The sequence below is a fragment of the Eleutherodactylus coqui genome, chromosome 1 (genome assembly GCF_035609145.1).
Source record: "Eleutherodactylus coqui strain aEleCoq1 chromosome 1, aEleCoq1.hap1, whole genome shotgun sequence".
NCBI lineage: Eukaryota > Metazoa > Chordata > Amphibia > Anura > Eleutherodactylidae > Eleutherodactylus > Eleutherodactylus coqui.
This window is the reverse complement of record NC_089837.1, coordinates 209,473,418-209,485,501: the sequence shown is the minus strand read 5'-3', so window position 1 is coordinate 209,485,501 and position 12,084 is coordinate 209,473,418. Positions and strand designations below refer to the sequence as shown.

Sequence of the window (12,084 nt, the reverse complement as noted above, 5' to 3'; positions counted from 1 at the left end):
GGCCCCAGCTCGGTGCTGGTATCTGCGGCGGTGTATGCTTCCTCCACTAAACCACCCTCCTCCTCCAACGCAACCTCTGTCTCGCAATCAAGATGTGTCAGCAGCAGCAGCACGTCGCCAGCAGTCGGTGTCGCGCGGCGTGGCAGCACAGCGGTGGGCAAGCGTCAGCAGGCCGTGCTGAAACTACTCAGCTTAGGAGAGAAGAGGCACACGGCCCACGAACTGCTGCAGGGTCTGACAGAGCAGACCGACCGCTGGCTTTCGCCGCTGAGCCTCCAACCGGGCATGGTCGTGTGTGACAACGGCCGTAACCTGGTGGCGGCTCTGCAGCTCGACAGCCTCACGCACATGCCATGCCTGGCCCATGTCTTTAATTTGGTGGTTCAGCGCTTTCTGAAAAGCTACCCACACTTGTCATACCTGCTCGGAAAGGTGGGCCGGGTCAGCGCACATTTCCGCAAGTCCAAGACGGACGCTGCCACCCTGCGGACGCTGCAACATCGGTTTAATCTGCCAGTGCACCGACTGCTGTGCGACGTGCCCACACGGTGGAACTCTACGCTCCACATGTTGGCCAGACTCTACGAGCAGCGTAGAGCTATAGTGGAATACCAACTCCAACATGGGCGGCGTAGTGGGAGTCAGCCTCCTCAATTCTTTACAGAAGAGTGGGCCTGGTTGGCAGCCATCTGCCAGGTCCTTGGAAACTTTGAGGAGTCTACCCAGATGGTGAGCGGGGATGCTGCAATCATTAGCGTCACCATTCCTCTGCTATGCCTCTTGAGAAGTTCCCTGCAAAGCATAAAGGCAGCCGCTTTGCGCTTGGAAACGGAGGCGGGGGAAGACAGTATGTCGCTGGATAGTCAGAGCACCCTCATGTCTATATCTCAGCGCGTTTAGGAGGAGGGGGAGGAGCATGAGGAGGAGGGGGAAGAGACAGCTTGGCCCACTGCTGACGGTACCCATGCTGCTTGCCTGTGATCCTTTCAGCGTATATGGCCGGAGGAGGAGGAGGAGGAGGATCCTGAAAGTGATCTTCCTAGTGAGGACAGCCATGTGTTGCGTACAGGTACCCTGGCACACATGGCTGACTTCATGTTAGGATGCCTTTCTCGAGACCCTCGCGTTACACGCATTCAGGCCACTACGGATTACTGGGTGTACACACTGCTCGACCCACGGTATAAGGAGAACCTTTCCACTCTCATACCTGAAGAGGAAAGGGGTTCGAGAGTGATGCTATACCACAGGACCCTGGCGGACAAACTGATGGTAACATTCCCATCCGACAGCGCTAGTGGCAGAAGGTGCATTTCCGAGGGCCAGGTAGCAGGGGAGGCGCAGAGATCAGGCAGCATGTACAGCGCAGGCAGGGGAACATTCTCCAAGGCCTTTGCCAGCTTTATGGCTCCCCAGCAAGACTGTGTCACCGTTCCCCAGTCAAGGCTGAGTTGGCGGGAGCACTGTAAAAGAATGGTGAGGGAGTACGTAGCCGATCGCACGACCGTCCTCGGTGACGCCTCTGCCCCCTACAGCTACTGGATGTCGAAGCTGGACACGTGGCCTGAACTCGCGCTGTATGCCCTGGAGGTGCTTGCTTGTCCTGCGGCTAGCGTCTTGTCAGAGAGGGTGTTTAGTGCGGCTGGGGGAATCATCACAGATAAGCGTACCCGCCTGTCAACCGACAGTGCCGACAGGCTTACACTCATCAAGATGAACAAAGCCTGGATTTCCCCAGACTTCTCTTCTCCACCAGCGGACAGCAGCGATACTTACGCAATACGTAGGCTGCACCCGCGGATAGAAGCATCGTTCTCTATCACCATCAAAAACGGGGACCTTTTTGCTTCATCAATCTGTGTATTCTATTCATCCTCCTTCTCCTGCTCCTCCTCCTGAAACCTCATGTAATCACGCCGAACGGGCAATTTTTCTTAGGCCCACAAGGCTCAGTCATATAATTTTTGTAAACAATTTTTATACGTTTCAATGCTCATTAAAGCGTTGAAACTTTCACCTGAACCAATTTTTATTTTAACTGGGCTACCTCCAGGCCTAGTTACCAATTAAGCCACATTAACCAAAGCGATTAATGGGTTTCACCTGCCCTCTTGGTTGGGCATGGGCAATTTTTCTGAGGTACATTAGTACTGTTGGTACACCAATTTTTTGGGGCCCTCACCTACAGTGTAATCCAATTAATTTTTTGCCCACCTGCATGAAAGCTGACGTTACATCAGCTGTGATGGGCAATGCAATGGGATATATTTATGTACCGCCGGTGGCTTCCTGGCACCCACCCATGCTGTGGGTCCACAGGGAGTTGTAACTGCATGTGTCCACTTCTAAAGAACCCCAGTCTGACTGGGGCATGCAGTGTGGGCCAAAGCCCACCTGCATTTAATCGGACGTTACCTCAGCTTTGATGGGCACTGCAATGGGATACATTTATGTACAGCCGGTGGGTTCCAGGGAGCCACCCATGCTGTGGGTGCACACGGAATTCCCATTGTGGAGTTGTACCTGCCTGTGACTATTTATAAAAAACCGCGGTCTGACTGGGGCATGCAGACACCTTGACAGAATGAATAGCGTGTGGCACATAGGTTCCCCATTGCTATGCCCACGTGTGCAGCTCCTGATGTCGGTGACACAGGATTATATTTCTCATGGCTTCTGTACAGCATTGTGGGCTATCGCCCCGCCCCTTTTAAAGAGGGTCGCTGCCTAGCCGTGCCAACCCTCTGCAGTGTGTGCCTGCGGTTCCTCCTTATGGCAGACGCACTTATAAATAGACATGAGGGTGGTGTGGCATGAGTGCAGCTGAAGGCTGCGCAGGGACACTTTGGTGTGCGCTGTGGACACTGGGTCGTGCGGGGGGGTTGGGCAGCATGCAACCCAGGAGAAGTGGCAGCGGAGTGTCATGCAGGCAGTGATTGTGCTTTGTTGGAGGTAGTGTGGTGCTTAGCTAAGGTATGCATTGCTAATGAGGGCTTTTCAGAAGTAAAAGTTGTTGGGAGGGGGGGGGGCCACTCTTGCTGCTATTGTGGCTTAATAGTGGGACCTGTGAACTTGAGATGCAGCCCACCATGTAGCCCCTCGCCTGCCCTATCCGTTGCTGTGTCGTTCCCATCACTTTGTTGAATTGCCCAGATTTTCACAAATGAAAACCTTAGCGAGCATCGGCGAAATACAAAAATGCTCGGGTCGGCCATTGACTTCAATGGGGTTCGTTACTCGAAACGAACCCTCGAGCATCGCGATAATTTCGTCCCGAGTAACGAGCACCCGAGCATTTTGGTGCTCGCTCATCTCTAATATTAAGCTAATGATACATTAGATGTGCAGTCAGAAAGATCGGAGAAAACCTAAGAGCATCAAACGCTCATGAGAACAAAGTTCCAATTTCCTCGTACTTGGTTATCTCTGTAAGTCCTATACTCTTTGCATAGAGGAGCAGCACACTTGCTTAACTGTCATTTTATTCAACAGGGGACACAGGACCCCCATTCTCATGATCAGAGCAGAGGCGGTCCCAGTGGTGAGGCCCCCAGCGTTCAGACATTTGTCATCTATCTATAGGATAGGTGATAACTTAAGCATCCATTCTTGGAAACCCTTTTAAAGGAGTGTAGCATACAAGTAGGAGTTGTCAGATACCACAGATAGATCTGGAAAAATCAAGAAAGAAAAGTTGCTGTTAGAGTTAGGGCTCACATGTGCATATGTCACCCACATATTACGTACGTATTTTTCATACGTGGGTGCTTAAAGTCCATTGATTTTTAATGTGTAATACATGCATGAAAAAACACAGAAAGACCTATTTTGGTGCGTATTACACGCCAATAAAGGCAATGGGGATTAAACATATGCAGCAAATACACATATACATACGTATTTGCTGTGTTCTGCATATTTTATGCATGTGAAAAACACAAGCGAGTGAGCCCTTAGCCATCAGGAGATCATTTGAGACTTTAGTAAGGCAGTTTCTGTAGATTGCTAAGTATCAAATAGTCATTCTGGATTGTTGGGCAGTGAGAAAATGAGAGTGGTGAAATAGGCCTGTTTGGCGGGGTGAGGTTGTAATGGCAGAAATCTGCTGATGGGGACAATGATGACTATAAAGCATCTAGAAGTTGCTAGTTGTTAATGGCATGTAGGTTTTTGTATCAGCGGCTTTTCTGTGCGGAATCCACCTGAATAGTAAACAGACTCATTATTCTTGCTAATGATTTTTCCTGCAGCACGATCAAAAATCTGTCTAGATTTTTTTCCATGGCATGTGAATGAGGTATAAAACACCCAGTGGATGCAGACGAACAGAGGAAGCTGCAAGCTTTGCTCTCCATTTCAGCAGGTTTCTGTTTGCTTCCGGACAGAGTAGTGTAGTCTACCCAGCGAAAAAACTAGAAATGGACTGAAATCTGCTGAAATGGAGAGCAAAGCTAGTACCGTAGTTTTGGTCTCTTTTTTTAGTACTGACAATCTATGATTTCGTTCACAGTTCCACCTGAATGCTGTTTTCTGTATTTCAGATGGAAACCCAGGACAGAAAGGCTAGATGGGTTTACAAATGAAATGTAGACCAGTCATATCTCAATATCTTATGTATTTTAATATTAATTATATATTTGTATCACAGCTAGATAAGACAAGCTGTCTACAACAGTTTATTCACAAAGCCGCAAAGGAAGTACATGAAGTCAGGAATTATCCAAGTCAAGAGTCAAAGGAGATTGATGACCCAAACAAGACGATGTTCTTTGGGAGTTTGAAAAGGGTATTTATAATGTATATGTAAATAACCAATATGTACAATGTAATCAATTATAAAATAATCCAAAGAGTGATACTTAACAAGTATTCATTTGAAGCGCTTACATTACGGGCTCGCTACATTTGTTATCTAAAGTATAAGTTATTGGAAATATTAAATTACATGAGGTAAATATAATTAAATTTCATAATTAATTCCAGATTAAATATTTACTGTTTTTTAATCAGCCTCAGGGCTTATTCAGATGGGCGTATATTGGTCGGGTTTTCACGCCCGGCCGATATACGCTGCCCCTCTCTGCAAGGGGAGGAGGCAGAATGGGACGGGAGCAGTGCACTGAGCTCCCGCCCCCTCCCATTGCAAACAGTGGTGAGGGGTGGACAGGGGGTGGGAGCTCAGTTCACTTGCTCCCGTCCCACCTCCTCCCCTTGCAGAAAGGGTCAGCATATATCAGCGGGGTGTGAAAACCCGACCAATATACGTCCATCTGAATAAGCCCTGAGGCTGTATTTACAAAAGAGATTGCAAGTTGCGCCAGAAATTTTCTGGGACAACTCGCATCAGGCAACACACGGATGCCCCATCTGTGTTCTGTCCGATCTGCAGGGTACACACATTTTACATGTCCTAACCTCATCTGTGAATTGGACAAGAATAGGACATGCAGCAATATTTGAAATTTGGAATGTTGGTCCAAATGAAAAATCATTCCTATGAATTAACCCATTCAAATGAATAGGTTCTTTTACCGTACAAGTTCTGTCCGTCTTGAAATTGGACAGAACTTGCATGGGAATATCACCTGGGAAAATATAGTCTAAGGCCTCATTCACACAAGCGTTTTGCACGCGCGTGTGTGCGTGCAAAACAGCACTGCACAGATGTGCAAAAAAAGCGCGTGAACAAAGCTGCATGCCCATTGCTTTCAATGGGGCCACCGCTGCTGCCATGATTGGTCTGTGATTGGTGACAGCGCTCAGCCAATCACAGGCAGCGCTCAGCCATTCATTGAATTAAATCCCTGCCTGCTGAAAGAGCTTCAGTACACTGCGGGCGAACCAAGGGGCTAGAAGCGCCGAAGCCTGACAGAGGCGGAGAGGTGAGTATTTATATATATATATATATATATATATATATATATATATATATATATATAAATAAATATTTACCCAAGCTAGGGTTGATTTTTCAGGGAAGAGCTTATATTTAAAGCCCTTCCCTGAAAATCACTGCAGGGGTGTCCTGCAGCCCATTGCTTTCAATAGGGCCGCCATCAGCAGCGACGGTCCCATTGAAAGCAATAGGAGAAAAACGCGTTCCTTTGCCACAGCTGTGGCAGGGGATGCTATACTCCCCGCGGGGAGCATCCATCATCACTGAACACTGTGACAGTGCTGTCACAGTGTTCAGTCATGAGGGGACTCCCTGCAAGGAATATTTACGTACAGCACAGACCTATGCGGTGCACACATGTCCTATCTTTTGCAGGTGCGCAAATTTGCACGCCTGTAAAACACGGACATGTGAACACGCCATAGGAAAACAATGGTTCTAATAGACACGTGGTTTTGTACACACGTACGCGTGCACAAATTCATGCTCATGTGAATGAGGCCTTAAGCTAGTGATACCCAAGCGTAAAAAACGTGTACTTGTTGCTTTGGGCAATGTACCTTAACCATTTAAGAGTGTTGACTTTTGGATCTTTTTTAGTCTAGCATGTCCAGCATCAACAGCATTAGCACTGATGTGGGCAGTATGGACAATGCCAGTGTGACTGGAGAAGTTGAACTTGCAATTTCATACAGCCTGAAGACCTGCACACTGGAGATCTCAATCAAAGCATGTAAAAACTTAGCTCATGGGGAAGAGAAGAAGAAGAAATGTAATCCGTAAGATGTAACCTTGCATACTACAGAATGTTACCGTTCTTAATATTTCTATATATGAAATGTATTTGTAGTCATGTCAAAATCATCTACTGTTCTTACATGGAGCGCTCTAGAGCTGAGAGGAAGGATGTTAGACTTTTATGTGCAGGCAAACAGATGTATTTACAGTACATGCATATATAATCACATAACAGATCTGAATCGGGGATCAAGTCAAATCCTAGCCTCACAGTACAATATTATATACTACATGAGTATGGAGAGGGGCAAAAGGTGGCACAACAAAATTTTAAGTAGTACATATGTGTGTATGCAGTGTTCTTGCAGCCCTTGCCTTGTTAGCATGGCAGCTTCTCCCACCCCTGATGTGCACTACCCTCTCAGCACTTTCCATTAGCGTCATTCCATGTCAAGTGATCTGAAACAACAAAAACTCCCCACCTTCATATCTCAGATTTTGTTCAGAATTTGTGTATTACACCATAGGTGGCATTGAAAAATGAAAACGTACTGATTAGAGATGAGCAAGTGTACTCACTAAGGCCTTAGTCACACGGGCGTTTTTTCCTGCGATTTGGGGATCGCATGACAGATGCGCATCCGCAAATCGCGTGACCGGGGCTGAAAAATCGCCCGAAAATACTGCTCCTAGCCGCGTTTCAACAGAAACGGGCCGGAGCTGTCCAGCGCATTGAATTCAATGGAGTCGTCAATACAGCCGGCTCCATTGAAAGCAATGCGCTGCGGGCGATCGCGGGATGAATTGTCGGGAAGGGCTTAAATATATAAGCCCTTTCCTGCAATTCATCCAGAAATGTGTAAAAATAAAAAAAATATATATACTCACCTTGTCCCGGCAGACGGAGTTCAGCCGCAGCCGGTGGCAGTTCTCCTGAACTGCTCTCTGTAGTACTCAGCAGCCGGGGATTTAAAATCCCCGCCTGCTGAATGAGCTGCCTCTGATTGGTCACAGCCTGACCAATCAGAGGCAGCTCTCACTCACACCCATTCATGAATTCATGAATGGGTGAGTGAGAGCTGCCCCTGATTGGCCCTGCGCTGAGCTAATCAGAGGCAGCACTCACTCACCCATTTATGAATGGGTGTGAGTGAGAGCTGCCTCTGATTGGTCAGGCTGTGACCAATCAGAGGCAGCTCATTCAGCAGGCGGGGATTTTAAATCCCCGGCTGCTGAATACTACAGAGAGCAGTTCAGGAGAACTGCCACCGGCTGCGGCTGAACTCCGTCTGCTGGGACAAGGTGAGTATATATATATATTTTTTTTTTTACACATTTCTGGATGAATTGCAGGGAAGGGCTTATATATTTAAGCCCTTCCCGACAATTCATCCCGTGATCGCCGGCAGCCCATTGCTTTTAATAGAGCCGGCTGTATTGCTGTTACTGCTGTGGCAGAGAAGAATGATTTGTCTACTATATGTTCTCAATGGGGTCGGCGCTGCTGCCGCCGGCCCCATTGAGCGCATATAGAGAAGAGAACAGGAATCACAGATCGCAGATAGGTGCGATCTGCGATTTCTGTTCTATAATTTATCGGACGAGCGCATAAAAAGCGCTCATGTGCCCGATACCATTGCAAAGCAATGGTTTTATAAAATCGCCGGACGCATGCGTATGCGCAAGTCGCGCGAAAAACGCCCGCCTTAGGCAAATTACTCGAGTGAGTATTGCCATTTTCGAGTACATGCCCGCTCGTGCCAAAAGATTCAAGGGCCGGCGGGGGGCGGCGGAGGAGAGCGGGAAGGAACGGGGGGAGATCTCTCTCTCCCCCATGCTCACTTCCGCAACTCACTGCTCACCCCCGCCGGCCCCCGAATGTTTTGGCACGAGCGGGCATGTACTCGAAAATGGCAATACTCGCTCGAGTAATTTGCCTTACCGAGTACGCTCGCTCATCTCTACTACTGATCTAAAAGAGAAAAAAAATTAAGCTGACTCTTTTTTTTTTTATAATTAAGCTTGAAAAGTGGTAACTTTTATAATTTTTGTAAACAATGACATATTTGATGTATTGCTGTGAAGTGCCTGTAGGTCTTCAAGAGCTAAAAATTCACCAGAATAGTGACTACCTCTAGTATAATACATGTTACAAATATCAGGTTTGTATCACCTTTTGGGTAGATGCTACAGTGGCCCAAACTCTGGCCCCAATTTCCTTCTGCGGAAAATGACAGATTTTGAGGTACCCTTTGAGCGAAGTTTTCAAGCTAGCTTTGAAACTAGGAAAGTTCACAATGGTACTATTAAACTTAGCATAAAAAGTTGTGCAGGATGTCCAATTTTTAGCTTTATGATCACGTAGTTCCAAATTTATTATTAGCTAAAAAATGCCATTTTACTCATTATTGTGCACGCACTTGTAGACACCCCCATAGACAGGAGGGTCTAACTCAGGAACCATTAGCTGTAGGAACCTAAGACTTTGCACCGACCTGCAACGTATATGCCTTACCTCGGTTCCTACCATTAACTTTAGTAAAATCAGTTGCATCCATAACTAATTGATAGAGTTCCCCTTGATTCAGGGGTTTGGCATGGACTAAACATCTTCTAATTGTGATATGTGAGGGTGCCATTTTGGGAGGGACAGGCAGATATAGAGGCATTGCAGAAGACTGGAGGCTTGGTGTATCCATTCTCTGCAATATAGCATGAACTGCCTAGATTTTGCCAGTAGTAATGTGCCTAGTGCCCTGTGAAATGCATTGGCCTAGGAACACGACTGTGGGTTGACACAACTGAAGTCATTTTAAGCAAGAAAGTGTAACAGGCTGATAGTCTCCTTCAAATATTGTTCAATAGTGTCGCAACACAAGAGCAAATCATCAACAGCTCTGGGGAGTTGGCTGCTCCTACATGGAAGCGAATAAGAGCTGGGAACTCTCTCTAGGGGTACACTAGGGAAACATTTGCAACATCCATCACTGTGGAGAAGGTGGAGTTGGCGGATACTTGTGACAACATATGGGGATTCATGTATAAAGCAAAATCTCATAACATTTAACTTCAAATTGCCAGAGGCAAAAAAATGACCTATTTGTCATACCTTCCCAAAATGAAAACAAAATAGTAAATCTTTATTACATGTATGCAAAAAAACTAAGACAAAGACAGTTAAAAATACAAGACCAGGTGGTCCAAATATAATAAGCCAATGCGTCACTTTAAGACCTCTGTATTGCAGGTGGTACTTTAGTCAGACCAAATTGGCTAAAGCTAAGCAAACCTGCCTGGCTATCTTAGTAATAGAAGAGTGGTAAATGAATCAACCTTCACATAAAGCATTCTAGCTATCACAGTAGAATAATATCTTATGAACCAAACAAAAGTCCTGAACTAAAAACATAAACATATTGCCACCCCCCCCCCCTTTCCTAACACGTTTCGCCATAACTGGCTTCATCAGTGGAATATTGTAGGCCTATAGCTATGTAATTTGGCAAGTGAAATAGAAACAGAGATTGTACCTTTCTCAAGACTGCTGATAGAAGAACAAACACTGTAAGAACAAAAGTCCTACTCACTGCAGTTTTGTGTTTGTGTGGTGTCGACTGTCCAGAGATCTCAACAGTCCTGTCCTTAGAACATTTCACATACCTGCATTCTCCACCAAGTTATTGAAGTAAGCACTTAATTTAGGTGATACTCGAGGGGTATTGTAGCCTTGTCAATCAGGTATGCTTCATTTTGATGCATTGACTAAGAAAACAATGAGAAACATTTAAGGGAGGTTTCCAAGCCCTTCTGTTTTAGGCCACCTTCATACGGGCGACGCAATATCACCACGAGAAAATCACAACGATATCGCTTTGGTGGTCCGTGCAATACCACTGCATTTTCTCATGGCAATTCTGCGATTTTGTGGGGCTACAAAGTTGCAAGTGGTGCTACAATATGCTCGACTTTGTAGCACCACATGCAAGGATTTTTTTTTTTGGGGGGGGGGGCTTTTCAATGTAAGCCCTACCCCGAAAATAAGTCCTAGCTGCAGTAAAAAAGAAAAAATGTATAATTCATCACCCAAGAAGTGCTGTCATCTCCAGCGCGGGTCCCCTCTTCACTTATGCACTTGTCTTCAGCATTCTGCCAGCCCTTCCTGGATTGGAGGATTGAAATGTCCACCTCCAGGAAGCGCTGGCTGTGATTGGTTCACGAGCGCCCTGGCTTAGCCAATCATTGCCGGCACTCGATGAACCAATCACAGCCATTCATTCATTCATTGAATGGCTGTGATTGGTTTAACGAGCACTGGCTCTGGTTGGCTAAGCCACGGAATTCGTCAACCAATCACAGCCAGCCCTTCCTGGGGGCGGGGATTTTGATCCTCCAATCCAGGAAGGGCTGGCAGAAGATGACAGCGCTTCTTTCCATAAATTGTTGTGTGGCCAGCAGATCACCTGCTCCAGCCCTAGAGATTGATATCAACAATAGAATATCCATGCTTAGGTGTATGTACTAGCAAGGTACAAATAGCGTGTTATTATTTATGGTGTATCTTTTTATTTTAGGTATGTGAAAACGTATTTACTTCCTGATAAATCTCCAATCAGTAAAATGAAAACAAGTGTTAAGAAAAATACAGTTGATCCAACATTCAATGAATGTTTAAAGGTAAACTGCACATATGAGACCCACCGCAACATACTTTGACTTTTAAGATTGTTGTACGATGTTAGAGTGAGTTTAGACGTGGCGCATGTGCTACAGATTTGTACTACTGATTTTGCTTCACAGACCCTCCGCAAATGACAGTACAATACATGTGGATGGGATTTTAAAAATGCAATCCACATGTAGCGGACAAATTCCCTGTTGAATAACAAGCATGTTCATTATATTGCGGACATTTCACTACTTCAATGTATAGGGATACAAACTGCAATGAGTCAGCAGCACAATCCACAGCTAATTGTCATAAATTGGGTTGTGTTTTATGGTTCCTGATATTAGCATAACATCTGGGCACTTGACACCTTGCAGATGAGGTGGTGCCTGGAAGGTTGCTGCCCTTGAAAATAGAGCCTATGGGAGCTACAGGCTTCCTGGGGACGTAATGTATATCTTTTGCAGTTTGTGTCTTATATTGTCTACATATTTCTTGAGACTGAATAGACCATCTATAAAGGAAGGTTGTGCAGAGATCTCATCTCCATGATAGCTTTCCAAAATTTGGTACATATATTTGTTGTCAGGATATCTGAAGATATTGAAAGCATAAAATGTCCACAAGACTCCACATTTTTTTAATATTAGTACAACGTAGTTAGTGCCTTCTTGGGGACGGAGACAACAGTGCGCATTCAGAAAATATCTTGCACAGATTTAATGCACCTCAGTGTGCACTCTATTACACTGTAACCTCAGCAAATAGATATATGTGTGTCTTT

General features: G+C 45.8%; 1 protein-coding gene across 1 annotated transcript in view; it reads left to right on the top strand.

The window, feature by feature from the left end:
• SYTL3 (synaptotagmin like 3) overlaps positions 1–12,084 on the top strand; it is an 83,661-nt gene that overhangs the window by 52,017 nt on the left and 19,560 nt on the right. The window contains exons 9-11 of the mRNA XM_066605480.1: positions 4,649–4,786; positions 6,497–6,675; positions 11,206–11,308. Coding sequence (XP_066461577.1) covers positions 4,649–4,786; positions 6,497–6,675; positions 11,206–11,308 — 420 coding nt within the window. The remainder of the gene's footprint in view (positions 1–4,648; positions 4,787–6,496; positions 6,676–11,205; positions 11,309–12,084) is intronic.